Raw genomic sequence first — 26826 nt, 5'->3', positions numbered from 1 at the left:
CGAATATACAAGGGGCAGGAATCACAGGCAGTAGGATTTTCAAATAAAATACATGTCTGCTTCACACTTCAGTGCTTATAGTTAACTCCAAAAGCAATTCTCGAGTAAACCCAAAGTAAATCCCGAGTAAACCCAAAGTAAACCCCGAATGGACCCAAATTTTCAAAAAGTAAACCCAAAGTAAATACAGAAAGTAAACCCGGGGTTTACTTTGGGTTTAGTTTGGGTTTAGGTTGGGTCTGATCGGTAATGTATGTATACTTCGACCCTCCATTGTGGCCCAACCCTTCCCCTGGGGGTCATGATTTTCACAACTTTGAATCTACACTACCTGAGAATGCGTCCATACAAGTTTCAGCTTTTCTGGCTGATCAGTTTCTGAGAAGATTTTTAAAGATTTACTCTGTATATTCCGATGTAAAACTTCGACCCCCATTATGGCCCCACCCTACCTCTAGGGGTTATGATTTTCACAACTTTGAATCTACACTCCATGTACCTGAGGATGCTTTCACAAAAGTTTCAGCTTTCCTGGTCTTATGGTTCGAGAGAAGATTTTTGATAATTTCTCGAAAAATTTAATAAATTCCTAATTATCTCTCTTTGCAAAAAGGCGAGGTCGTTAATTTTCACAACTTTTTTATCCCCTTAGGCTAAGGATGCTTTGTGCCAAGATTAGCCCAGTGGTTCTTGAGAAGATGTTAAAAATGTGAAAAGTTTACTGACAGACGGACGACAGACAAAATTTGATGAGAATAGCTCACTTGAACTTTCAGCTCAGGGTAGCTAAAAATCCAAACCACCATGGTGGCCCCACCCTACCCCCGGGGATAATGATTTAAACAATCTTGAATTTACAATACATGAGAATGTTGTCACACAAGTTGAAGCTTTTCTGGCCAAATAGTTTGTTAGAAGAATATTTTGGAAAAATAACAAATCATTAGTACTAAATTATATTTCCTTTAAAGAGGGCGTGGCCCTTCATTTGAATAAACTTGAATCCCCTTTACACAGTGATGCTTTTTGCCAAGTTTGGTTGAAATCTGCTCAGTGGTTCTGGAGAAGAAGATGAAAATGTGAAAAGTTAACAACAATGACAACGCCGCCAACGCCAACGACGACAGACAATGGACAAATTTTGATCAGAAAAGCTCACTTAAGCTTTCACTCAGGTGAGCTAAAAAGCTCTATAAAATGTTGTCAAGAATTATTCATGGTAAAGTAACAAGTACAGTTCAGCAGGTTTCTACACAAGTCCTGCTCCATTTCCCGCCATATGTCGACGAGAGAAAAGACGTAACTGTTAACAAATCAATTTTTGGCAATGGAAGTGTGTTTGTGTGTATTTGCTACGGATATGGAAAACTGTATGCAGCTATTTCTTTACAAGTTCGGTGTTAATAACTTCAAAATCATCTGAACAAAGTGAAAATTCAGGTAATTTCAAATCAAATACATGTATCTTGGATACGGGGTAACCCATGTTTATCATTGTTTACAGAGGGGGTCTTCTTTCTACGGGGGTCATTTCTCTTCATGTCTAACATGAAGAAAAATAATTCCCGCATTCTTCTTCACAAAAAATGAAATTATTCTACAGCAAGGGGGGGGGGGGTGGGTATTATTCTACGCCGAAAAATGACCCCGGTCAATATTCTACGGGGGTCATTATTCTTTGTTACACCGGTACAGGTTTTGCGTTGCTTTTAAACAGTCAAAAATCGCAAGTCTCAATAAATAAAGACGTAACACGGATTCATATCAAACAACTCTAACGAGTGCCTACCTATAGGCTCGTATACTTTTACAGTTCAAGTGCAATCGAAATTACGATTATTTTAAATACGTTACGCATGTACATACCACAGGGACCAAGTCCGTTTTAACATTAATTTCAGTGTAACTATAAATAAAGAATGGGGTCGAACTCGGACCCAAATAAAATCTACCAGTTCGCGTCAAAAGCCTAATAAATCAGTTAATTTTAAAAACATTCTCAAAATGCATCTATTTTTCATAAAAGTTACCGGTCCAGGGCTCACGATGGGATTTTGCCAATGACAACAACAGTTTTTCGACAAGTCAAGAATCATTCGCACTAATCTTTTAAAATCTCACATCAACCACACACTACTTACATTCTCAAATTCCGATAAAATTCCTTAAATACTCTCCAAACTGAACTTTTATCTGCAGCCACATCAACTTCTGACCAGGTCGGCCATTGTGATAGCTAATGTTAAACTCACTTTCATTGGTTAGTATTCCTGATGGTCCAATCATAATCAGTCTTTCTCGAAGCAGTCAAAATGTCTGGCCCTGTCAGAAGTCAATGTGGTTGCAGAATAAAAGTTCAGTATGAGAGTATTTAAGGAATTTTATCGGAGTTTTTGTATGTAAGTATCGTACGTTTGATGTAAGATTTTAAAAGATTAGTGCAAATGCTTCTCCATTTGTCGAGATACTGCTGTTGTCATAGGTAAAAACCCATCGGGTGCACCGGACCGGTAAATGTCCAAGTAAAAATAAACTGGCGACTTCAAGAGAATAATGACATTTATCTCCGCTATTTTAAGACTCATCAACTTGAAATTTGGCATGAGTGTATCTCGGACGTTACCTTTCTGAAAACTACATGCATATTGCAAATGTTATAAACATTATTTGATTCTTAAGGCTTTTGAAGCGAGCTGGTGGTTTTTTATTTTGGTCAGATTTCGACCCCTTTCTTTATTTATGGCTACATTGAAATTAATATTAAAACGAACTTGGCCCCTGTGGTACATACATGTAATTCTCTGCATCTTTTAAACATAACAACTTATACTTCTTGCAAACAGAAGCGCTCATATTCTAAATGCAATGATATTGTCATCTCAATATCCAATTTTTCTAATAAAGTATAAACTAGTAAACGTAATTTTTTGACATAGAACACTAAGCCTTGATCAACCTTGTCCAGGATTAGGAGTTTAGCGTATATCAAAGAGATTCGAAAATTAATCGTTATGATGATTAATAAGTCGTTATACTTATACTTACGCAATGACAAAAGAATATAGCTAACAAAACAAAACGTCCTCTGAGCAGATCAATGCGTCGTATTTCAGCCATTTTGGATGTCGAAAATTATAAACCGAAAGTAGACAAGTATTGTTCGGCATGTGGTATCAGTTGCCAAAAAGAGCGTTACAACAAAACAGACTATTACATGACGTGGTAAGGACATTTAAATATTCGTATCGCTTGCAGAGGTACACTGTATATATAATTATAGCACATTACGTAGACGACTATATTTACATAGCATGTTCCGTATGAAGGCAAAATACACAAACATTTTACGCGTATTCTATCAGACACAGCAACTGCGATTTGATTTTCATCGATACAGTTTAGAAGAGAACCAGTAATTAAACGTATTTTGATGTAAACATATAACTATAACTATATTGTGTAATCATTGCATGCTTCTATTGTATTTAAATAAAGGCATAGTCTTGATTAAAAAAAAAAGAGGAACCAATTCATACGTACACATTTTCAATTTTCTTATTGTTTCATCACCGATTCATACTTGTTCTTATTCTAAAAACTTGTACATATATCTTTGAAATCGGCATGTCCGGTTATTTCATACAAAAGGGAAAAACAACTTTCTACATTAATACGTACATTGTTTTAAAATCCCTTGTTTAGAAGAAAATGTTTATAATTTAAGTTTATTATAAACTACGAATGCCAAATATAACATTGATTGACAAGCGTTCAAATATTATCGATTATTTTCTTATTAAAAACTTTATGTATGAGATGAATTGTATAGAGAAGGATATTGACTGAAGGTCATATAAAATAAGACAAAAACTTTGATTCAATTGTTAAGGTCTTCATAAATTGTGTTAAGCTATCAATAATCCATTTCAATTCCATGCTATTTTCACATTAAATAGAACTTTAAAAATGTATACGTTAGAAGAGCAAATCAGAAATGATCATAATCATCTATGTAATGGTCTATTTTTTATCAATTATATAACATACTCATAATTAATTTTCATAAAAATACTGTGTAAATTGAAAAAAAAAACTAATTTGAATTCTTAGTGAATAAGAGATACAAAAAGCAAATAATTGAAACAAGGTGTTCATTTGCTCTAAAGCCAATTATTAAATTTAATAAACAACTTGAAATAATTTAAAGCCTATAAACAACAAAAATACGACGTTCTAGCATTCCTTTACGACTGTACACGAATAAAGAAACATGTGTCATAAAAATCATAAAATCAGCACACTCTACATGAAGAAAAGTGACCCCTGTAGAATTATAATGACCCCTTATAGATTAAAGTTTTTCAGTATATTTTTTTTATTATTTGTGATGTAAGCTTTAAATTTTTACTGCAGTTTACAGAAATTTACATTTATATTCAGCTATAAATTAAGTAGAAGAAGGGGTATATCTACGTAAAATAAAAATCCTTCCGTTATAACAAGATACTGACGTATTCAATCGGGTATGGTCATCATCTTAGCGAGTTACATTTACACATATCTCATTATTTCGAGCAAAAATACATTAAAATTATTTCGAAATACAAGACACTATAAAACAAAATTATGTTTATTGGCAATGAAAGAGTAGACTCGATATTGTTCATGATATATACTTGCAGTGACGATTTCCCCTCTTACAAACTACTGGTTATGCAAGTGCATCACGCAGAATTAATGATGAAACCAAATGAAAAGTTCACTCCATTGTTAGGCATTATAACCATGCTGAAGTTATCAGCCACTAACATCAGCCATAAGCCAGTAGAAGCCAACGGCCAATTAGAAAAATCATCAAAGTACTTTAAGTACTCAAAGAGAAATTATATTTTACTTTTCTCATCGGCATACTTTAATTAATATCAAGATAATTAATGTTTCAATAATTTGTAGGAGCATTGACAACTTCCGAGGCAGTAAAGATTGCCTGGATAAGAAATATATATAGATGCATCTTGGAATCAAAATCAAGTGAGAAATAAACCCCTCGGAACGGCCTGGTGGTACCGGTACAGACTTTGAGTCCTGGAAATAATAACCCAATATGTCTCCTGCACTGCCTGTAATTTGTTTGATGTACATTTTAAAGAAAAGGGAGATAACGGCTCACCACTCACCACAATATCTTTGTAAAAAAAATTGAAAAAATGACAAAGTTTTAGTGAGTTAAATGGACACATCTAGATATGATAGCAGCCCTCAGCCGATTGTTAGAAATATTAAGAAAGTTCCCTTACTTAACACGTGTGATACTAAGTTCGTGTGATCAAAATCAAGGGGGACATAAACCACTAAAATGAGCACGAGCCCCTTATCAACTCTTTTAGAAATGATCTCTTTTTATTATATCCGATCAGTGTTTATTATACATTTAAGATTTACTATAGTCAGGTACTCTTCAATCAATTGCTCTAAAAAAAGTGTATTCATGTTCACAAATACAACATTACAAAAATGTTTAGAATATCGATGCATATGTATTACGTAGAAGAAAAACAAAACTAACGTAAAATAATTTTAATTTTAATCATCTTTCCCCAGAAATGTAAATAAGAAGTATTTATATTCTTATGTTACCTGCCTCCTAAGTCTTTTTCACGAAAATATATATCATTCTTTGATTGACAGTTCATTCAACAATGAATATTGCTTATATTATTATAAAAAATATTCTTTCATGATTATTGTTCTTTAATTATCATATAATTTCCTTTGAGAGATGTAAAAAAAAAATTATTGTGATTTTCTTTCGTTTGTTTGCTTTTTTTTGGATTATGGAATGGCTTTGCAACAGTAGCAACACATGTACAGATTTCTAAACACACGCGCGTAGACCTGGGAATTTGTTGCTGATCCAATTGTAAAATCACGATAAAATAAAGTTTAGCAAGCTGTGAACAAAATATGTAAATCGAATATCGTTTATAAATAATAAAGCTAAATAAAATGTTATTAAGAATTATTCATGGTAAAGTAACAAGCACAGTTCAGCAGGTTTATACACGAGTTCAGCGTCATTTCCCGCCATATGTCGAAGAGAGAAGAGACATAACTGTTAACAATCAAGTTGCCTTCGGGATGGTAAACTAGTTTTTTTTTACTTAAACCGTACCACTGACTGAGAAGAATATTTACAGCCTTTTCACAGTTTTTCCTTTCTTCTTTCTTTGGAAATACCCCCTGTTTCCAAAACTTTAAAAACTGATGAATATCTTTGTCCAAGTTTACAGGAATACGGAACTCCGGGTCACAGGAACTTTTGTCACATAACACTGCACAAATATTTCCTCCACAGTGCCACAATTGGAAAATTGCACAGGGTCACTAATTTCATTGATAACTTTTTCTTCTTTAGATAATATAGCAATGCGTGTTCGAGGTGAAATCCAGACATCAGAATCAGTTATGTTCGCTAACCGCAAATAGAAATGGCCCTTGATCACTTGAACAAATGTCAGGACTACAACAATGCTGTCACTCAGGTGCTCGCTATGCAACAATGGTTCTGCAAAGGCTGAGTGATACCCAGGTATCGGCGGCCCAGTAGCGTTGATCACGATCACAGAACTTGCTGGGACTCTAACGGGATGTCGCGCAGACACTATAGCAAAACCATACACAGTTCTGTTATCTCGATCACACAATCGGAATGCTGACTTACTTTTCGAATTGCAGGATATTTCAGACACTTTCTCGTGATAATAATTTCCATGTTTTTGAAGAAAATTGTCTCTGCACTGTCCAATAATATTCATTCCCAAAATTCCCAGGATATTGTGTTTACATTTTCGAGTCATTCCATGTTCTGTATCTTTAATTATCAGGATACCGCGATTTTCTATAACGTTTCCTATACATTCAACATCAGCTTCTATGTATCCGATGTAAGGGATTGAAAATTCCATTTGCCGCTATTAAATTCAATTTCACATCATTCTTTAATATCTTACAGAGTGTTTCAATGCTGTTTGTATAAAAACTCTCCGTTATTGTAGTCATTATAGACCCAGTGTCTAATAAACAGTTAATTTCTACTCCAAACAATTTAAATCTATCTGTAGGACTTTGACCAATAATATGATTGACACAGGTAGAGTCCTCTTTATTCCCTACTGATGTCGGACTCTGCTAATCAGAAGGATCTATTTTCCCGATTATTGGTAATTTGCCGAAGTGAGATTTCGTGGACAGTTTCTTTGGATATGATTTTACGCTTTTACATTGTAGCAACGGCGGCGGTTTAATTGTGGATATGGTAATCGGTATTGTTCTTTGGGTTTGGATAAAGTTTGCCGTTCAGGTAACTTTGTAAGATTGAAAACCGATGTTTTCTTCCTACCGTTGTATGACTTCTAAGTATTTGTCAATTCCGTGAGTAGTTTTCTCTGACTTCTCTGATGATTCCGCGGCCTGTTTTTCTGTATTATGTCTGTCCGTTGAGCACTTTGAGCGGTTCTTTTCTTCATCCTCTGAAAACAATATTGCTTCGTCCCGGAAGTCCAGAAAATGTATATCCGGCTGTTGACGAATAAGTCGTTTTAATTCTCTACGTAATGAGATATCATTCACATTTTGCGCAAATTGTTCACACAGAGTCATATAGGGGTTCGGAATAATATCTGTGTTTTTCGTCGTAATTTTCTTGATGAGGTTTATCAGAGCGTAACTGTATTCACGTAAAGACTCCCCCTCCATCTGTTTTCGCTCAAAGAAATTTCGCTGTAGGAACGTTATTCCTTCTTTGTCTCCAAACGTTTCACTTAAAATACGCAACACTTTTGTTGGATTGCTTCTTTTTTCACATGACAGATATTTGATGTTTTCTTTTGCTGATCCCGTTAGATTTCAACATATGAAGTCGGTACTTTCTTCTCTACTCATACGTTGACTTTTGATGACATGTTCAACTTGTTCTATCTAGTTGTCGACATGAATATCGTCCTTATCTTCATTCCGCTGAATTTCTGCACATTACGGACTGGTTTTAGATAGGTAGTTTTGGATTTGTGCTCTTCGTTCTCCTCATCTATGCGTCTATCGAGTTCTTTTTGTGGATTTTTTTATTTGTTGTCGTTATTTCTTTGTCGTCATGATTCAGCGTTTAATGGTATTTCTATCAAAAGAGGTAACGGTATGTTCCGGACTTTTCACAGGTGAGTTGTTTTGTGCGATGACTGCTCACTGGATTATGTAGACATTCTTTCTCACACAAGATTCACCATTGACTGTAGATACCGGCGACGCCATTTGCGACCGAGTAAATAATAAAGGCAAGGTTTTCTTTGTTCAGAAAGTTTAATATGTATAAAAGGCGATTCTTGTGCAAGGTGTGGGTGTACAAAATCGCCGGACCCATAGTGAAACAAAATCAAAAGTTACCGGGTTTTATAATAAAAGAAATGACCTGATTCGATAATACTAGCCAATGGGAACAACGGCCAATGGAAAAGTAAAGAAAATGTTCACCAACTCAATCCACCTGCGCACAAGAACTAGATTATGAACTTAATTCATAATTAGATATTGTAAATTTAAAACCATAGGCATTTGAAAGTAACAAATTTTGTTGTATAATAAATACTTGATCAATTTTAAATCTGCTCACAATACTTTCAAAGAACAGAGAGAAAATTCTTCAAGTGATTTTAATTCAGATACATGTATCATTGATACGGGGTAAGCCATTTTTATCCTTGCTTACAGAGGGGAGGGGGGTCATTTTTCTGCGGCAGTCATTTCTCTTCATGTTTAACATGAAGAAAAATAACCCCTGCGTCTTTCTTCTTCAGAAAAATCAAGTTATTATACAGCAAAGGAAGGGGGGGGGTATTATTTTGCGTCGAAAAATGACCCCGGTCATTATTCTACGTGGGTCATTATTCTTCTTTACACCGGTACAGGTTTTGCGTTTGCTCTCAAACAGTCAAAAATTGCAAGTCTCAATAAACAAAGACGAAATCCGGATTTATATCAAACAACTCAAACAACGAGTGCCTACCTATAGGCTCGTAAACAGTTACAGTTCAAGTGCAATCGAAATTTCGACACACTGACATGTGGTACCGTTACGGTAGTTGATTATTTGAAATATGTTACGCATGTACATACGTGTAATGCTATGCTTCTTTTAAACACTACACCTTATTCCTCTTGCACACAGAAGCGCTCATATTCTACATGCAATGATATTGTCACCTCCATATCAAATTTTTATAATAAAGTATAAATCTTTTGACATAAAACAGAAAGCTTTGATCAACCATGTCCACTCAAAATAACGATTTTAGCGTATATCAAAAATATTTGAAAATAAATCGTTATGGTGATTTATAAGTCATTATACTTACACTTTCGCAATGGCAAAATAATATAGCTAACAAAACAAAACGTCCTCTGAGCAGATCAATGCGTCGTATTTCAGCCATTTTAGATGTCAAAAATTATAAACCGAAAGTAGACAAGTATTGTTCGGCATGTGGTATCAGTTGCCAAAAAGAGCGTTACAACAAAACAGACTATTACATGACGTGGTAAGGACATTTAAATATTCGTATCGCTTGCAGAGGTACATTGTAAATATAATTATAGCACATTACGTAGACGACTATATTTACATAGTATGTTCCGTATGAAGGCAAAATACACAAACATTTTACGCGTATTCTATCAAACACAGCAACTGCGATTTGATTTTCATCAATACAGTTTAGAAGAGAACCAGTAATTAAATGTATTTTGATGTAAACATATAACTATAACTATATTGTGTAATCATTGCATGTTTCTATTGTATTTAAATAAAGGCATAGTCTTGATAAAAAAAAAAGGAGGAACCAATTCATACGTACACATTTTCAATTTTCTTATTGTTTCATCACGGATTCATACTTGTTCTTATTCTAACAACTTGTACATATATCTTTGAAATCGGCATGTCCGGTTATTTCATACAAAAGGGAAAAACAACTTTCTACATTAATACGTACATTGTTTTAAAATCCCTTGTTTAGAAGAAAATGTTTATAATTTAAGTTCATAATAAACTACGAATGCCAAATATAACATTGATTGACAAGCGTTCAAATAATTTTATTCTGACATTCGTCAATTATCTATATACATTTATTTACCTTGTCATGAGATCGAAAGAAACGTGTACATTTATAAACAGGTTCCAACTGTTCCGGGATTCAATCTCAATCAAAAAAGTCGGACAAAGTAACAACTTTATTTAACTACGTAGCCATTCTACTAATCTAGACCTGCCAAAATAGCGGAAAATTTTAAAAGCGTTTTTATAGATTTCAGATGTTTAAATGATTCTTCCAAAAATTAGACTTATGAAGAATATGACTCTATGAAACAAAAGTCGGAAACAGCAGTTTTGAAGAATTGTCTGACTCTAAACGTTAAGATTAAACTAATTTTATTTCAAGTTTTTTATAATAATGGGTTCCCCCTTATATAAAGCGTAAAATATGTCATATTTGACTGTTTACCCATTTTCAAAAAATTTCAAGGTCTTATAGAATTTAGTACGAACATTCCAAATAAAGTTCTATATTGCTTAAAGTCCCTTTCACATTTTGCACACGAGCACTTTACAAAACTTTGCGATCGGAATTTTTTAGATTTGCACGAACCCTCTCATACGTTGAACGGGCTCTCGCATACTTTCAGCGAGCTCTCGCATTCGTTGCATACGTTTTACTGGTCGCATCAAGTCTCCTCAAACTAGTGGACATGCACACTATTCAGACGCGACCAAATGCGATCCAAATCATCGCAGTGCAACGCACGAACATTAGAACGAACGTTTTACAACGTTTTGTGTACTTAAAAGGTCGTAAGATGAATCACTGCTGTATATGCGTGTGTTTTGCGACATGTCTCATGTAATCTTGTAACGTTTTACTATCATTGCACAACTTATCAGCCTTAATATGCCATGCTGTGCCACAAAGCATATGTGATAAGCCACCAGAAAACCAGGTTTATTGAGTTTTTCCAACAAATTGAGATTTTTGCAATTTTATGTTGCTTTGGTATAAATAAATAAAAATACCAAATATTAGAATTTATCTCCTTTTATTTCAGGAGCTATGACGCTGCAAAAATGAGATATGTTTTAAGCAATTTCTCACAATGCATTGAAAATTGGAAGAAAAGTCAAATATGAAAAAGTAATCTAGAAGATAAATACAAAGTTATTAAATAGCAAAAAAAAAAAAAGATTTATTCATTTAAAATGTTTTGTGATCAAAATTGAATATAATGGCATCATTTTCTATCAAAGTTTAGTGCAAAAAGGTCATGATTTGAGAAGTTTTACATTAGCTTTTTACATGTAATATAGTTGTCTAAAAACAGAACTTTACGGCTTATCATTTTGAAACATCACACAATTATTCCTATCTAATAAAGGTAATACTAGTAATTAACAAATAATTTTACCTACAAACTACATACATGTACAAATAATTTCAAATACTGCAATTTATATAATATATGTATTATATTATACATAAATATGTATATTATGACACTGCACATTACAGTACACAATACACCTAAAATTTCACATCTCAGGAGAGGCAAACTGCTTTGGACATTTTCTTTTCTCTGGGTCTATTTTGACACGAGGTTTTGGACACACAGGCTTAGGGCAAGACTGTAGACTATCTGAAGTATCCCTGCAGAATGGTCTGATTTCATCATAAAGATACCACTGTCTGGCAGCATCAAGACCCTTGGGTGTAATCACGGATGGCAGGGTGTCAACATTAGGTAGTTGCTGTCCTTTCTTCAAAATGTTGATGGGTTTCTCTGCAGAGCTACGATAAGCCTTGACAAAGACAACTCCTGGACTTTCTTCAGACATTCTGAAATGGTGGAATTTAGAGATGGATGGTAGTTTCTTGAAGAAAGCTTCAAAGAAACTTGTCCAGTCGTAGAAGGAGACCGGCCTCTCAGCATCATTGATGAGCTGGGGTATGTTGTGGCCATTTCTTGAGGAGCGCCTCACTGATTCTGCTACCTCATCAAGAGTTTCTGCTGTAGAATGTCTCCACTTCATCTTCCAGAGGCCAAAATGCCAGTCTGGACTAAATTTTGTATGTCCAGCTTCCATCAAGGAAAACTCTATGCTGCGATGACGACCTGTCATTATCCTCCACATGCCATATCTGAGAATTTCAAGACATAAACATTAACATGTGATATATACAAATACTATAAACATGTACAATCTATAAGTTTGTTCACAGATATACTTAAAAACATATGACACTCTTTATGTAAGGAACATTTGAACTTTTTACCTAATCATTGTGTTGTTTTTGTTTTGTCCGGCACAATTGTCCATCTGCAGCACAGCATCCTTCTCTCCATATCCCCAATGCTCAAAGAAGTGATGTAATAGGCTCACCACAGTATTGGCTCCCTTGCCTACCTCCTCAGCCTCATCCACCAGATAGAATACTTGCTGACCTATAGTAAAAGTGAAATCATTGATTTACTCGCATATTCTTTTCAATATATTTTTACAACCCAAATAAAAGAAATTTACAAATTAGACTTGATTAAGCTTGATTGTTAATGATAAAACATGTACCTGCTCCCTCTGCACACACACCACAGGCTTGGCACTTTCTGGGGGTTTTGAAGAACAGAGGCCCCACCTCTTGTGCATGATGAGGATAGTGAATCTGCTGAGCAAAGTCAAAGCTGTACATCTGAGTCATGTCCATTGTACATACTTGTCCTAAAATAAATAACATTTTGAATGACTATGTAACCTCTAAAATACTTATTACAATGTACATGTACTATTTCAAACTATATAAATCACTCACCAATACTTATGAAATGCATTTACAAATTTCAAGCATGAATTTATGCAACATATTGCTCACAAAGATTGTTGTTGCTGAGTAGTTCTCGTGCAACTATCCATGACCATTTACGATATCTTGAATTTTGTACATTAATTACTTGGTGTAGACTATCATCTTCAATCAGGAGTGAGTAATAAATAATATTAATTTGACTGTATGCATGGAACCAATTTATGAAAACATTTATTGACCTTTACCAAACACAATTAAATGGTGTATGTGATGAAAAAAATCAAGAAGAAACTTACCTCTTTCAGTTTGATTTAAGTCATGTGTTTGAAACAGTTCTTTGGACAGTAGACACCTTTCTTTGTAGTATTCTCTCTGTTGCTTGGCTTTGTCCAGGTGACACGTGTACTCATCCAGCATGGATTCTTTTCCTCTTCTGACAGGTTCCCTGCATTACTGATGTTATGAACATATCTCTGGCACTTGGGACACAGATCAGTAGCTGGCTTCATAATCAGGATGTGTGGTGTTTGTTCCAACCAAACTTTCTTGAACTCAGATAAGCTCACTTGTCTGTCATTTAAACGAAACCTAATTATGCATAGTTTTGAAGACTACCATGAAATTTTCAATTTCATGTTTTCAAAAAATACAAAACTTTTTGGACATGTACACTATTAATCAAATATGTATATCATTAGTACCGGTAATTATTAGGAATGTTAATTCTTTTAAAGTACATCATGTGCACCATGTATTATAACACACTCTAAAATGCTCAACAGACCCACAAAATATGCACTACATTATTTGGTTATTATTCAGCATGAGTACATCAAATAACTTTGACTATTTTATTAAAACAGAATCACACATACCTATAATTAAGCATTGTCGCTGCTTGGTTATAAAGTTCCCAAATATCAGACTTTGTCTTGTCAGAGGGAAGCAACAACAGGACTTTGTCACCACGGGTTGAGTAGTTTGGCTGTCTGCCTGGCAGTGGGAATCCATTCTTCAATGTATATTCTTTCAAGAACTGAGATATACGCTGAACATCTGTGAGGCTGAGTGCATGTTTAGGGGTTTTCCCAGTGTTTCCATGAATCCTAGGTTTTAGGCCATCTTTATCCAGAGATGTAGCTATGCTGTTAAGCTTGAATTTCCCTATGCCATGGCAAAAAAGAAAAGTATCTCGGCATACTTGCTGACCAGCAAAATAGTACTTTTGTGCTACTCTTTCTCTCTCTTTTGTTTTTTGCTTTTTACTTGTAGACTGGGGCCAGTATGTACTAGATTTCCTGTGTGCGGCAAGTTGAACTTTCACTGTTAAATCTAATTCCTCACTTGACATTTCCTGACACTGTTGTCTGTATTCTAGCATGCGGTCGAATTCGATTTTTGTACTACATGGGGAACCATACAATTTACTGCAACCGCATGTTTTTGTTTTGAATACACCGACAAAATTAACTTCGTCTTGGTCGACAGTTCTGTATTCAAATTCGTGTTGATAATCTGAATTACATGTAGAATCTGAATAATTACCGACACTGATGTCTGCAGTCTCACTGTCCTCTTCTTCGTACGATGACAATGGCACAAACTCGGTATGATTTCCGAAGTATAAATCATTCAAAGATGTGATTTCATCGATGAAAGGTTCATCTTGGTGACAAATTATTTCGTCGGGCACTTCACTGGCTCTGCTTGACTGGCTCATAATGAATATTTTATCATTCTCCTCTACTTCAGCGTAGCTGTCAATGTTCGTCTGCGGAACTTCCCGCCGATTGTTTATATTGGTTATACTTTCGTTTTTACTACGTCCGATAACTCCGACAAGAAAATACGGGATGTCATTCGTGTATAAAATTGTTTCTCTTATATTGTATAGACCTAAATATTTTACACGACGTTTTTCCCCAAAAACTTTAATTATGATTGAATTTGACTATTGAGCATTAATTTTGTCAAGGACCATGGAAAAACTCAGAATACTTGTAACGTTTCAATTTGGCTATCAATCGATACACATGCAGTAAATAAATATATCAAGTTACATTACTATTGTCGTAAAATTCAATTTTTTGTGTAACACAGATTTAAAATTGACTTTATTTTATTCATTATTAGTTTATTGATTAAAATCGACGTAGTTTTGTATGGAAATCATTTCAAAAATGTACAAAACGATTATGGGAAATGTGTCATTCTTTTTTCGTTATAAAAAACGCGACGTTATTGACGTTGTGTTTCAGCGCCGTTTTCTCGATTATGACGTAAACTCAACAAGCCTGGCCCCGGGGCCAGAAGCGACTGCATATGAATTGTAAACTGTTGCCGAAATAATTGCATTTGAAACAATTATTCCTTTGAAAGGAATGATCGGCAATAAAGTTTATTGATAGCAAGAAGTAATCAACATGATTAGTTTGATGTAAAATAATTTAAAAACTTTTGTATTTAATTAAAAAAATATGGAATATTTTGAATCTGTACACCATAATTTCATCATTATAAATCGTTAACAAATTTAATTTTGAAATAAATTTGTTGAAAGCCGTTCGTAAACTCCTTGTCTAGTTTAATATTTTTTAATGTAATTATTAAATGTTAACTTATCTTCTTCAGAATACTGAGTAGGGCTCTAAAAGAGCATGAACACGTATACAAAGAATGAGTTGTATTAAAATAATTTAATGCGACTGAAAAACATTGAATGCCATCATAACTTGCTATTGAGGTCAACCTTGTTTATAAATCAAGCCGTCCTCCTAGCTACTATTATGCAACATCAATAGATCGAGGTTACTTCATGGAGCATCTTCTTATGATTGAGGTCAGTTCATCGAGGTCAACTGCATTACTGAATGTCGATCGAAATTCTTACGCGTGAGACAAAATGTGCATTCTTGAATTAACAGGTCGAACTGTATTTTATGCATGTTTGCATCTCTAAAGGTCCCATATGGACACAATAGTGATCGGCCGAAGCCGATCACAATCAAAGTACTGAAGTACTAACGAGAGTTGATTTTATCGATTATCATTTATTTTAAAATCAGCGATATGTGATTTTGCATGGCAAGTAGTATCAGTAATCAAAATATTTCTGAGAAATTGTATGGATCCAGGCAAAAATGTACTCTAGTTTTGTTCAACCAAACGCTCGACTGTCTCCGTCTATCTCAGACAAGCAAGAGATACTCTCTGTTTTATCGGATATTAACGGAGACAGCCGAGCGTCTGGTTGAACGAGACTAGCTTATGAATATTATACGACTTCAAAAAATATCTAAACTGTTTGTACCTTTTAAAATCTTACTATTTTCATGGTATTAATAAATAGGTTTTCTTAAAACACAATGCTTCAGATTTACATTGCATCTGAATTTATCGATTATTTTCAGGAACTAAGTGTTGTCAGCGGTATTGATTTGTGCTTAGGTCCAAACACTGTTTCACTTTCGGTTTGCCTGAGTAAGTGCATAGGAGAGTTGATTAAAATCAACTCCCAAAAAGTATTCGTACGAAATTCGCACGATCTAAGCGAGCGTTGTGCTATGTAAACCGCATTAAATCTTGCGATGTATCTTTCGTCTATATTCCACTGTTGTACAATAAAAGCGACTGTTGAAAGAAAATGCGATAGGATCGCGCGAGAGACCAGGTGATTGGACGATTGATCGTGCGCCAACACAATTGGACCTGCGATCATTCGTTCCATGGTACGAATGGTCGTGCGAGTCAGATGGGGTATATATACCGCCCATTTCCGACGCTCTTCAGTAGACATAGATGAAAGTGAGAGAACATGTCACCCACGAAGAAACAGAGATGCATCAGCATTTAGTATTATACCTCAATATGATTATATTATTATATCTGATAGAAATGAACGTTATCAATATAATCCCCTCGAAAAACAAATTTTCCTCCTCGGGCGATGCCCTCGGGAAATATGATTTTTCTTTGAGAAATAAATCTTCATTTTTCACTCACCATCATGCAATAAATGTATATAGTTGAATTGTGATCTGAAACAGAGATGCTTATACAGGGTATATATACTAGTGGTAAATCATGGCATACTACTGATAAGTCGTGCGAATCTAAAAAAAAAATCCGATCGTAAAGTGTTCGTGCGCCAATTGTGAAAGGGGCTTTAGACTGGGTATATATGTGAGTCGCCACGACAAAACCAGTCGAACTCAACGGTCTTTTTCTACTCAAGTCTGAGAATTTTCTCAGATCTCTTGAGTTTCACTCAATAAAGTGTGCCACGAAAATAGAGTCTCACTCAAGCTGAGAAAAGTCTTGAGTTTTTCTCAAAATATCTGAGATTGCTAAGCACCTGTCTCAAGCGTTTCACTCAGCATTTAAAATGGCTGCCAGACGTGTCCTTCTGTGGAATATGATGCGAGTTCCGAGGCGAACAGTGCGAGACCGTAGCAATCCATTAGAGCTTTTGTCCGAGGATGAAATTTTTCAAAGATATCGCTTTAGATCCGCCACGATCTTCTTCATTTGTAGCTTGATTTTGGACACCATCACCCACCAGACGCAATGAAGCTGTCCCTTACCACCCCTTCTACAGGTCTTGGCAGCTCTGCGGTTTTATGCCACTGGGTCTTTCTACCAGCTGATCGGAGATTCCCTCTGTGTATCCAAATCAGCTGTTGGACGTGCAGTTCGAGCAGTTACCCCCCTTTTATCTGCTTTATCTGCAAGATTTGTAAAGTTCCCTTCACAAAACGACATTTCATCTATAAGAACCAAATTCTATCAATTGGCTGGTAAGATTAATTACATTAATTGAATTAAACTCATTCCATCAATACAGAAAATCATATCTTACCATCGTTTAGGGTCGTTCCTAGAGCGAGCGTCTTGTTTTGTTTTTTTCCAAGGGAGGTCACTCTAATTAAAATACGTAAAGTATGGAAAGGCCATAGGACAATTATTAATTTTTTTAAGGCTATGAATATGATAAATTTCATACAACACTATATTTCAAACGACCTTATATATGCAGAGAGGGCTGCGTGAAAACATCTACCCATTGATATTATATTATAGTCTTTCACCTTTAGCCTTATTAGCATATTTTGTCAAAATAAATATCAGATAATTCATGAGAGAAAATAATAAATAAACTGATAAAGTGTGGTTTTCTCGAATATAAACGTTTTAGAAAACTTGAGCACAGAAAAAACCAAGTCTGCGTATTTTTAATTTTACTGGGAATGTTTTCATATTTGTAAAAAAAATAAAATCCGAATGTGTGAATGTAAATTTAAAGTTATAAATTCATATTATTAAAGGGTTTCCAAATGTGGTTTGCTGTGTCGATGGGACTTTAATTCGTATTCGATGTCCTGTGCAAAACGAGGCTGAGTTTGTTTGCAGGAAAGGATATTATGCTCTAAATGTCCAGGTCATACATGCAATAATTTCCAACACATATCTGAAATTCTCTCTCTCTCTCTCTCTCTCTCTCTCTCTCTCTCTCTCTCTCTCTCTCTCTCTCTCTCTCTCTCTCTCTCTCTCTCTCTCTCTCTCTCTCTCTCTCTCTCTCTCTCTCTCTCTCTCTCTCTCTTACAGATTTGACATATCGTTATGAAAATGAATTTATAATTATTCTAATATCCAATCCTAAAGTCACCCTAACTATTTTATAACTATCCTCATTAAATGAGTATAAATTGTAGATGGCTTGCGATGCTACATATCGTTTTGTAAATTGCGTTGCAAAATGGCCCGGAAGTGTACACGATTCCCGTGTATTTAACGTAGCTCGCGGGTTTGCTGACGTCACAATAGGAATCGACGTAAAGAGTTGACCGTCATAGTAAACTCATGATTTTATTTAAGGAATGAATTCAATATTTATTTGTTTTATACGATATAAAATGGTTTGGGGCAGTTTACGCTTTATAAACCGCGAAGCGGTTTATAAAAAAGCGTAAACTGTTCCAAACCATTCTATATCGTATAAAACTAATAAATATTGAATTCATTGCTTATAATTTAATTTTTTTTACTCTTCATTGTAGATAAAAACGGTAATTTGACCTTTAAAATGACGTAAAATTGTACAAAATTCAAACGTAACGTCAGGCGTATTGATACTTTTTTGACGTTAATCTTACTATGACGTAGGCAACATTCTTTATACGATATAAAATAATTTTTTAGCCAATCAGAAAGCGCGTTACAACCAGAATTAAATTATTTTAAAATGACAAATGAGATATTTAGAAGTATAAAAGAAAATATTTTAAAAAGCTTATATGCGGTTTATGACTGTTTATACAAAGATTTATAATATCAAGTGCTGAAAATTTAAAGATGTCACATACATTGTCACATTTTGTTTTATAAAGATAAAGATTGAGTGTGCGTTAGAACTCTTCCATTTAAAGTCATGTTTTAAAATAGAATGTATGCAATAACTTCGCTTTTTTTTACAATTATAACTTCCGTAATTTGTACTACCGATTAAATTCTTAAATTTCTTTTGGCTTGAGATAACTGTTTTATTCGATTACTTACTTATAATGTCAGTGGTTGCCTGGCAATTTATTTTTGCATTGATTGACTCAGAGTTTCATAAAAACAAAAATAGCAATTTTTTGTATCTTTACAGCCTTACATTAATTGCATTTGATAACATTCACAATAATGTCTAATAAGCATTTACATGTTCTAAAATGTGTTAAACAGCTAGTCTTGTCAATAAATGCATTTCAATTTTGGTGTTCTAAGAAGTAAGGAAATGATGACGTCAGGCTAACGTCGGAATGAAAATATAAGGTTTTGAGAAATCTTTTAAATCTTTAAAGTTTTTTTGCCAAAAATTGGCCGAGAACACATACTGATATTTTTTTATGAATTGATTCATAATTATCTCCTCTGTTTTTGTGTTGAGTATGATTAATTTCGTCTGAATCGTTTAAAAGTTTGAAGCATAGTTTTGTAATGCGTTTCTCGGTTAAAATGTGCATTTTACTATATATTTCATTGAAATTGCGTTGCTTGATTTTATTAATGACACTGTATTTGAAACACGATAACATTATTTCCGCGCAGACGAATCTTAAATAAATTTTAGAAATAAAACTATAAAACCTATGGATCACGTGGACAAATTTTCAAGGTAGGTTTTCTCACAAGCAGGTAAACCCGCGAGCTACCTTAAGGAATCCTCACTAGCCAGGATATTTGAGACTAGTAAGTATATAAATTCAAAAATCAATTTCTTTCATAAAAACAAGAATTTAAAAGGATGACAAATAAAATATACATGCATATATATTTTTCATACTTAGATGCGCGCACAGGTTTGATCTTAGGTGATTCTGGTTATGCCTTGAAAAGATATTTGATGGTACCCTACCTGACTCCATCAAACAGAGCCGAAAAAAATTTCAATAATGCATTGTGTCGTACAAGGGTAACGATTGAGCAAGCGTTCGGTATCCTCAAGAGGCGATTTCCTTGCCTTCAAATAGGTTATATGCTCAAATGCTTAGAATATTAGAATGTAATTTACATGAACATGTATATGTACTCATAATACTGTTTCAAGTACAAGTCTCTTCCTTTTTGACTTCGTTTTATTTGTATTTAAAGGATTACGAGTTCAGCCAGAACAAGCTTGTTCTATTGTGGTGGCCTGTGTTGTGCTGCACAATCTGGGCATTGAGCGACAGGATATCGTTGACATCCCACCGGTCAACAGACAGATAGTGGACGGAGGTCGGAATGAAGGAAAGGCAGTGCGGGACCATATTGCACAGACCTTTTTTGCAAATTGATAAACTGGTAATTATCTTAATAGAAAACACACACCTATAAATTCAGAAATTAGATAATTTATTGTTCACTGATTAATTTCTCCTTCTTTAACTTCAAAAGATGAATTTCTTCTTTCAGTTTCTTCTTCTTTAATTCCATGACTTCCATGTCCATCTCCATCTTTTCCATTTCCTTCATCAAAAGCTGTTTTTGTAGATCCATCAAACTTTGCTTTTTGTTGGATGTAGATTGACCACAATGACTCACAGTCGGGGTTTTGGTAGCCGGAACGGTTGAACTGGTGGTGCTCAGAGATGATGACGTAGACTGGTGGCACTCCACGCTCGACTCGAAGTCCATTACATCTGAATAAAAAGCAATCTTATGCAATAGAACACTAGCGTTTAATGTCATTTTTTGTGTTGTTGGTTTTTTTTTTTTTACAGTTGACATGAATTCATAAAGCACTTGGTAAATCGCCATATTAGTTCCTATCGCTCCTCAGCTGCCACATACAGTACTAGAGAACTGTAGCAATATTAACGTTTATTTAGAAATAACTCACAATTTTTTTTTTAATGATACAGAAGGGGTTTGTGCTGAACATTCACGTACAAGTATTTATCGCTCAATTATATTCGTTATTCGTATCTTTGTCGTAGGCAAATTGAAATTGTCGCGTAAAATTAATACATGTAAATGTTGAAATATGTAATGGCTTATTAATTAATCAGCATTAAAATTTAATTTCCGTATCATTACAACAGTAGATAGATGTTACGTTATTCATCGCTAAAATGATCTTAAAGATTATCAATAACTTAAAAGTGAATTATTCACAGAATTTAAAACATGCAATGCAATCAAACAAATATTTCTATCGTATCAACCGCATAAAAAATATGTTAAATACATTAAACCAGTATTGTATAACGTTTTCTTTTTGTTTCTAAATATAATTAAAAAGATTGTACGCGTGAAAAGAACAAAATAAATTAATATACGCAGCTTATTTACTACAGGGCGTATTTACCACAAACTGTTTAAAATTATAGTATCATACATAATTGAAGTAGACTTATAGAATGTGAACAGTAAATTTTGCCCTTTATTCTTCTTTAATTTTGTTAAGCTAGGTCGTGTCCTTATCAAACAATGATTCTGACTGCTTTAAAATCATTAAATTTTTATTGGCTGTTGACCAAGAAGATTTGTGACCATCCAATGAAAAAAATACACAGAGTTTGATTGACAGGTTAGCTAGCTGCAGGTGTTACCCGATGTCCGAGTTTATGTGTAAATTAAAAAAGAAACTACATGTACTTGCTTAGTACGACATGACAGTGTCACTAAGAGTTGATTTTTTTTTGTGGAAAAATGAAAGTAAACATGCATTCATACGCGTAACTATAGAAATACATGTAGAAAACTAATATTATGGCGGTAGTGGAGATAAAACGGATATAATGCGTATTTATACATTTATTTCAGCTTTAAGATTGCGCCTATGTATACCTCCAGTATCAATGCCGGAGTCGAGACCCTGAAGTGAGGGCCGACCGTCCATTGAGTCGATGACGGCTCGTTCTATGGGGGTGGGGGACTGGGGTTTCGGTCCTCCACCGGTTTTAGGCCTCTTCATCTGTGAAATTTTATCCTTAGCTGTACATTAAAAATGTATCAATTAGGTTATCGCTCCAAACTTTCTTTCATTTTTTATGACATAAATCAAACTTAACACGTATATATTAAAATGATTCTATATAATTACCTCTGCATTTCAAATTTGCATACTGTTTTCCAGCTTCTTTTCCTGTTCGGACATAAACACCAACTCTGAAATTAGAGTTTTTATATTTATTTAAAACTTAAGATTGACCATTGGCTTTGTTTTACTGTAATAAAAATCATGCATAACTGAAAAAAATATGATAGACTTCAGAAAGCGTTTAACGGGATGCCGTACTTTGAGATCTACAGAAACATACATGTAGCATATTATTCTATGACAGTATATACAATGGTATAATATTCACTAGTTATTTATTCCTTAATTGCTTATAAAAGCAAATTGTTTTTTAATGCATTTGAAAATGACAAACCGAAATCTACGCATTTCAAACAAGTTAACGTTAGCGGGCCATGTACATGTTATCTCCATGTACCTTTACACCCGCATTAAACACCAAAAAGAACATTTTATTGTTCTGATATTAGGGGTTTTTTTAACCATCATTATTTAAGTTTTGAATTAATTGTTAACGTGTTGACACGTTTTATGTTTAAAAATTCCATGTCATTATATTTTGCTTGTAAAACAGGGTTACCCCTTTTTAAAATAGAAAGTTATTCAATGTATTGATTCTTAAATGCTTAAAAATTATTATACGTACTTGGAAACCGCTTTTGCCACATCTTCCCATGCTGTCTCCCGTTCTTTTTTCCCTCTACCACACCCCTTAAACTTTCCAAATAGAGACTTCTCCTTTTTGGTTACTTCTTCCAAGAGAACACTCTGTTCGAGATCTGTCCATGTTGGTTTCCTTTTCGGGGTACTGGAGACGAGCGGCGGCGATATTGTACAAACAGTTTCTTCTGTATCTGCGGTGCTAATATTCGGCATAAGAATATCGTACAGTATGTCGACTTCGTCCATTTTGACAATACAGGCGTCCCATACAGACGATTTTTAAACGTCATCAAAACATAAAATGACGTCACAATCGATATATTTCATACGGTGGAACAAAAAATGAAAGCAAATAAGATATAGAATGATTTTATTATTCAGTTACATATTTTTTTCATGCATGGCCGCTTATGTCATTAATAATTATCTGAGTTCCATACAGAGTTTTGTCACTCAGTTGAGTTGAGTTACTTTCGTGTTCGTGGCACACTTTTTTGAGTCGAAACTCAGTAGAGTAAAATAAATTTTACTCTACTCAGATTTGAGTTGAGTAAAATACAACGTTATTGGCCCCGGGGCCTGCTCGTGCGCCAATTGTGAAAAGGGCTTAAGCATCTCTGTTTTAGACCACAATTCAACAATTTACATTTATTGCATGATGGTGAGGGAAATATGAGGATTTATTTCTTCAAGAAAAATCATATTTCCCGAGGGGATCGCCCGAGGGAAATTTGTTTTTCTGGGGGAATAGATCTTCATATTCCTTTAACATTAATGCAATAAACGTTTTATTATCCCGAACAACATAATTATACAAAATACTTTGATTTCTAACAATTATTTGACTTTTCAATAGCAATAAGGTCGTGATTGTTTGATTTTCTGTTACTGTTTCACTTTTCTTTCGTAACTTCGAATCATACTAGTTAAGTTGGTTTTGGGATATAAAGAGAATTATAATGATTAAATATTTTTGATTTTATCATATTTGTCAACATCATATGCTCATGTCGGCTTTTTTTTTATTCCTATCACTATGAAATCGCCCTGCCACGTGACTTTCTAGACCAATCAGATACAACAATATAATCATATTGAGGTATAATACTAAATGCTGATGCATCTCTGTTTCTTCGTGATTGGTATGTTCTCTCGCTTGTAACTATGTCTACTGAAGAGCGTCGGAAATGGGCGATATATATACCCCATCTGACTCGCAAGACCATTCGTACCATGGAACGCATGATCGCAGGTCCAATCGCGTTGGCGCACGTTCAATCGTACGATCACCTGGTCTCTCGCGCGATCCTATCGCATTTTCTTTAACAGTCACTTTCATTGTACAACAGTCTCATATAGACGCAAGATATATCGTAAGATTTAAGCGGTTTACATTGCACAACACTTGCCTAGATCGTGCGAATTTCGTACGAATTCTTTTATAGTTACGATTATTTCGGCAACAGTTTTCGACTGATACCTAATTTTTTCGATCGCACAAACATTTTGTCACTTCTGCTCGTGCACCAATTCTGGAAAACGCTTCATGTACAATGTTGCATAAAAAAGTTTTACATCGAATTGTAATTTTGATAATTCATTTAATCTGCAATTTCTTTAGGGACAATAAGCATAGGAACTGCAACACTATCTTTACAACATGTATTGAATCGCGTTGTTTTGTTGCTTTCCGATATAGTTAGTAAAAAATTGGCTTTACGTTCAGTAGTACTTCCGAGCAAAATTCTTACGCATATAAAGTAAAACAGCACAATAATTTGTAACTGTATAGATATTTAAGTCAAATAGATCAAAATAATGGTTATTACATTATTAATTAAAGATTTACATGAAGCTGTCGCTGCATAATAAGCAACTGAAAGTAGTGCGAAGAATAATGTGTGCACATATTGTAAAGTTTGCCGGACACAACTGTGATTAGCCAAAGCCGATCAAAAAAAAATAAAAGTTGTTCAAAATGGTGTATCACTTGTGCATGAAAACAACATCTATCATTTTTAAATCAACGAGCAATAAGCAAAGGAGTGCTAGTATAACTCAAAGTGATTTCATTTTATCTTTAAATCATATTGCTTGCAATATAGAATTACAGCTTTCAACTTTGAAGTCAAAATAAGAAGAAAAATGGAATAATTAATAATATAATATTCATCAATAAGATATCCAGGTTTTGTCTGTTTCCGGTATTTAAGAGAGTTACTTTAATCATAACGATTTTGATTGATTCTTTGATGAGGATACGGGCAATGTACTCGTAAGGAACAGGTAGTTTACCTCTGCCCAGGTATTAGAAAATGAAAGTCATCCGAGGTTTAGCTTCTTCAGGTACAACATGCAGCCCCCTTACCGCTCTTTAAATTCAATATATTTCTAATTTGTTCTATTTTTTATTTCTTTTATATTGTAGAATGTTGATTATTCAATTAGAAGATCATACATAATACTTTTATAAACTTTTAATTAAAAATGAAGTATGTTACACTGTAGGATCTAATTGTCAGATACCTTCATATTACCAATACACAAATTGATATGCAGAGGTGAGTCTGACAAAACAAATAGATAATAATCAATGAATTTGCAAAAATATAGGCCTGAATTAAATATATTTGAAATGTAGTTAAAAGTTGAAAGATAAGCTTAGATGCAGTAAAATAAATCAAACTCTATACGATAATCATATGTTGGTGTTTAAAACAGATATTTGTTTTATTAAAAAATGTCGGGTTAAGCTGTGGTTGATAAGCTGTGCTTGTCATATCAACCACCAAGAACTTAACCTTCTTATAGCCAATATTTCTTTGTATTTGCTTTCCTTATAGAACAGCATTACTGAATATAGTCTTGAGGAAACAAACAAACAAGACGCATCGTCAACTATGCAATGTTTTAAAAAACAATTACTATTACATTTAGCATTACTTCGATGCCCTTTCTTATCGATATGTTTCTAGTTAACTGTCATTAAGATAAGTTGGTTCCTTTTATTTGAGCAATTTAATACAATTTCTATCGTTTCCTTTATGAATGCAATCCGAGAAACATTGTTATTTCTTAATTTATTTATCACATGTATACTTCCTTGATTTACTCTTCGGCTTAAAATATAAAGATAATAGTGTTTTGTATTCATTTCGTTTCCTTAATGTTTTCCTGTCTCTTACGAGTTATTAGTTTATGATTTGAAACACTACATAAAAGGATATCTTTAATGAAGGCCTCAGTATTTTAACAAACTTTCGTTCTTGATCGGCGCAGATCTGCTTTGTGCTGATATTTTTCATGTAGTGTCAATGATTTTGATATTTTACTGTGGTGTTACGATCAATTTCAATTTACTTCTATTCAAAGAAAAATTGTTACAATGTAGTCCAGAAAATGGCTTACACATTTTATAGCTTCAAACTGTTTCTCTGTAACAGTATTATACAGGAATTTAAAATTACTTAAAATGCTTTATATATATTGATTTTACAATATTTCGCCTTATGAGTTATTGCTTTTTTTTATTTGTATTATCAAGATTTAGAGAGTGCTCTCTTTGGTCACGTAATGTTGGTGTCATCATTTGACCAATGAAATGAAATGCGGCAATTGTAGCGACTCTCTTTGTTTAGAAAGACGCGTTAATTCACTTTCTTTTAGGACGCCGCATGGGTAACACCTTTGAATACTGATTCTGTTCCT

At 34.1% G+C, this 26826-nt stretch overlaps 3 protein-coding genes and 2 long non-coding RNA genes across 10 annotated transcripts in view; 1 reads left to right on the top strand and 4 right to left on the bottom strand.

Annotated features, from left to right (window-relative positions):
* LOC136271239 (uncharacterized) overlaps positions 1 to 3184 on the bottom strand; it is a 41730-nt gene extending 38546 nt beyond the window's left edge. For both annotated transcript variants that reach the window (XM_066070810.1, XM_066070811.1), the window contains exon 1: positions 3046 to 3184. In XM_066070810.1, the coding sequence (XP_065926882.1) occupies positions 3046 to 3117 (72 nt within the window). In that variant the 5' untranslated portion in view covers positions 3118 to 3184. The remainder of the gene's footprint in view (positions 1 to 3045) is intronic.
* LOC105340102 (uncharacterized) overlaps positions 1 to 26826 on the bottom strand; it is a 285888-nt gene that overhangs the window by 90401 nt on the left and 168661 nt on the right. The gene's annotated exons all lie outside the window — the stretch shown is intronic.
* On the bottom strand, positions 11282 to 14486 carry LOC105330004 (uncharacterized). Its single transcript, XM_034474315.2, has 5 exons — positions 13784 to 14486; positions 13205 to 13478; positions 12674 to 12823; positions 12381 to 12549; positions 11282 to 12245 (listed from the first exon to the last, which is right to left on the bottom strand). The coding sequence occupies exons 2-5, from the start codon at positions 13323 to 13325 to the stop codon at positions 11639 to 11641; spliced, it is 1047 nt and encodes a 348-aa protein (XP_034330206.2). The 5' UTR covers positions 13326 to 13478; positions 13784 to 14486; the 3' UTR covers positions 11282 to 11638.
* Positions 18209 to 20660, top strand: LOC136271242 (uncharacterized). The gene is made up of 5 exons (XR_010709132.1): positions 18209 to 18345; positions 18620 to 18700; positions 20111 to 20141; positions 20240 to 20422; positions 20544 to 20660. It is a non-coding gene; the product is annotated as an uncharacterized lncRNA (long non-coding RNA).
* On the bottom strand, positions 20694 to 23697 carry LOC105331615 (uncharacterized). Its single transcript, XR_010709130.1, has 4 exons — positions 23102 to 23697; positions 22480 to 22544; positions 22224 to 22370; positions 20694 to 21073 (listed from the first exon to the last, which is right to left on the bottom strand). It is a non-coding gene; the product is annotated as an uncharacterized lncRNA (long non-coding RNA).

Source organism: Magallana gigas, chromosome 9, assembly GCF_963853765.1.
Source record: "Magallana gigas chromosome 9, xbMagGiga1.1, whole genome shotgun sequence".
Lineage (NCBI taxonomy): Eukaryota > Metazoa > Mollusca > Bivalvia > Ostreida > Ostreidae > Magallana > Magallana gigas.
Note: the sequence above shows the minus strand (reverse complement) of the source record. Positions and strands in the feature narration are given on the sequence as shown.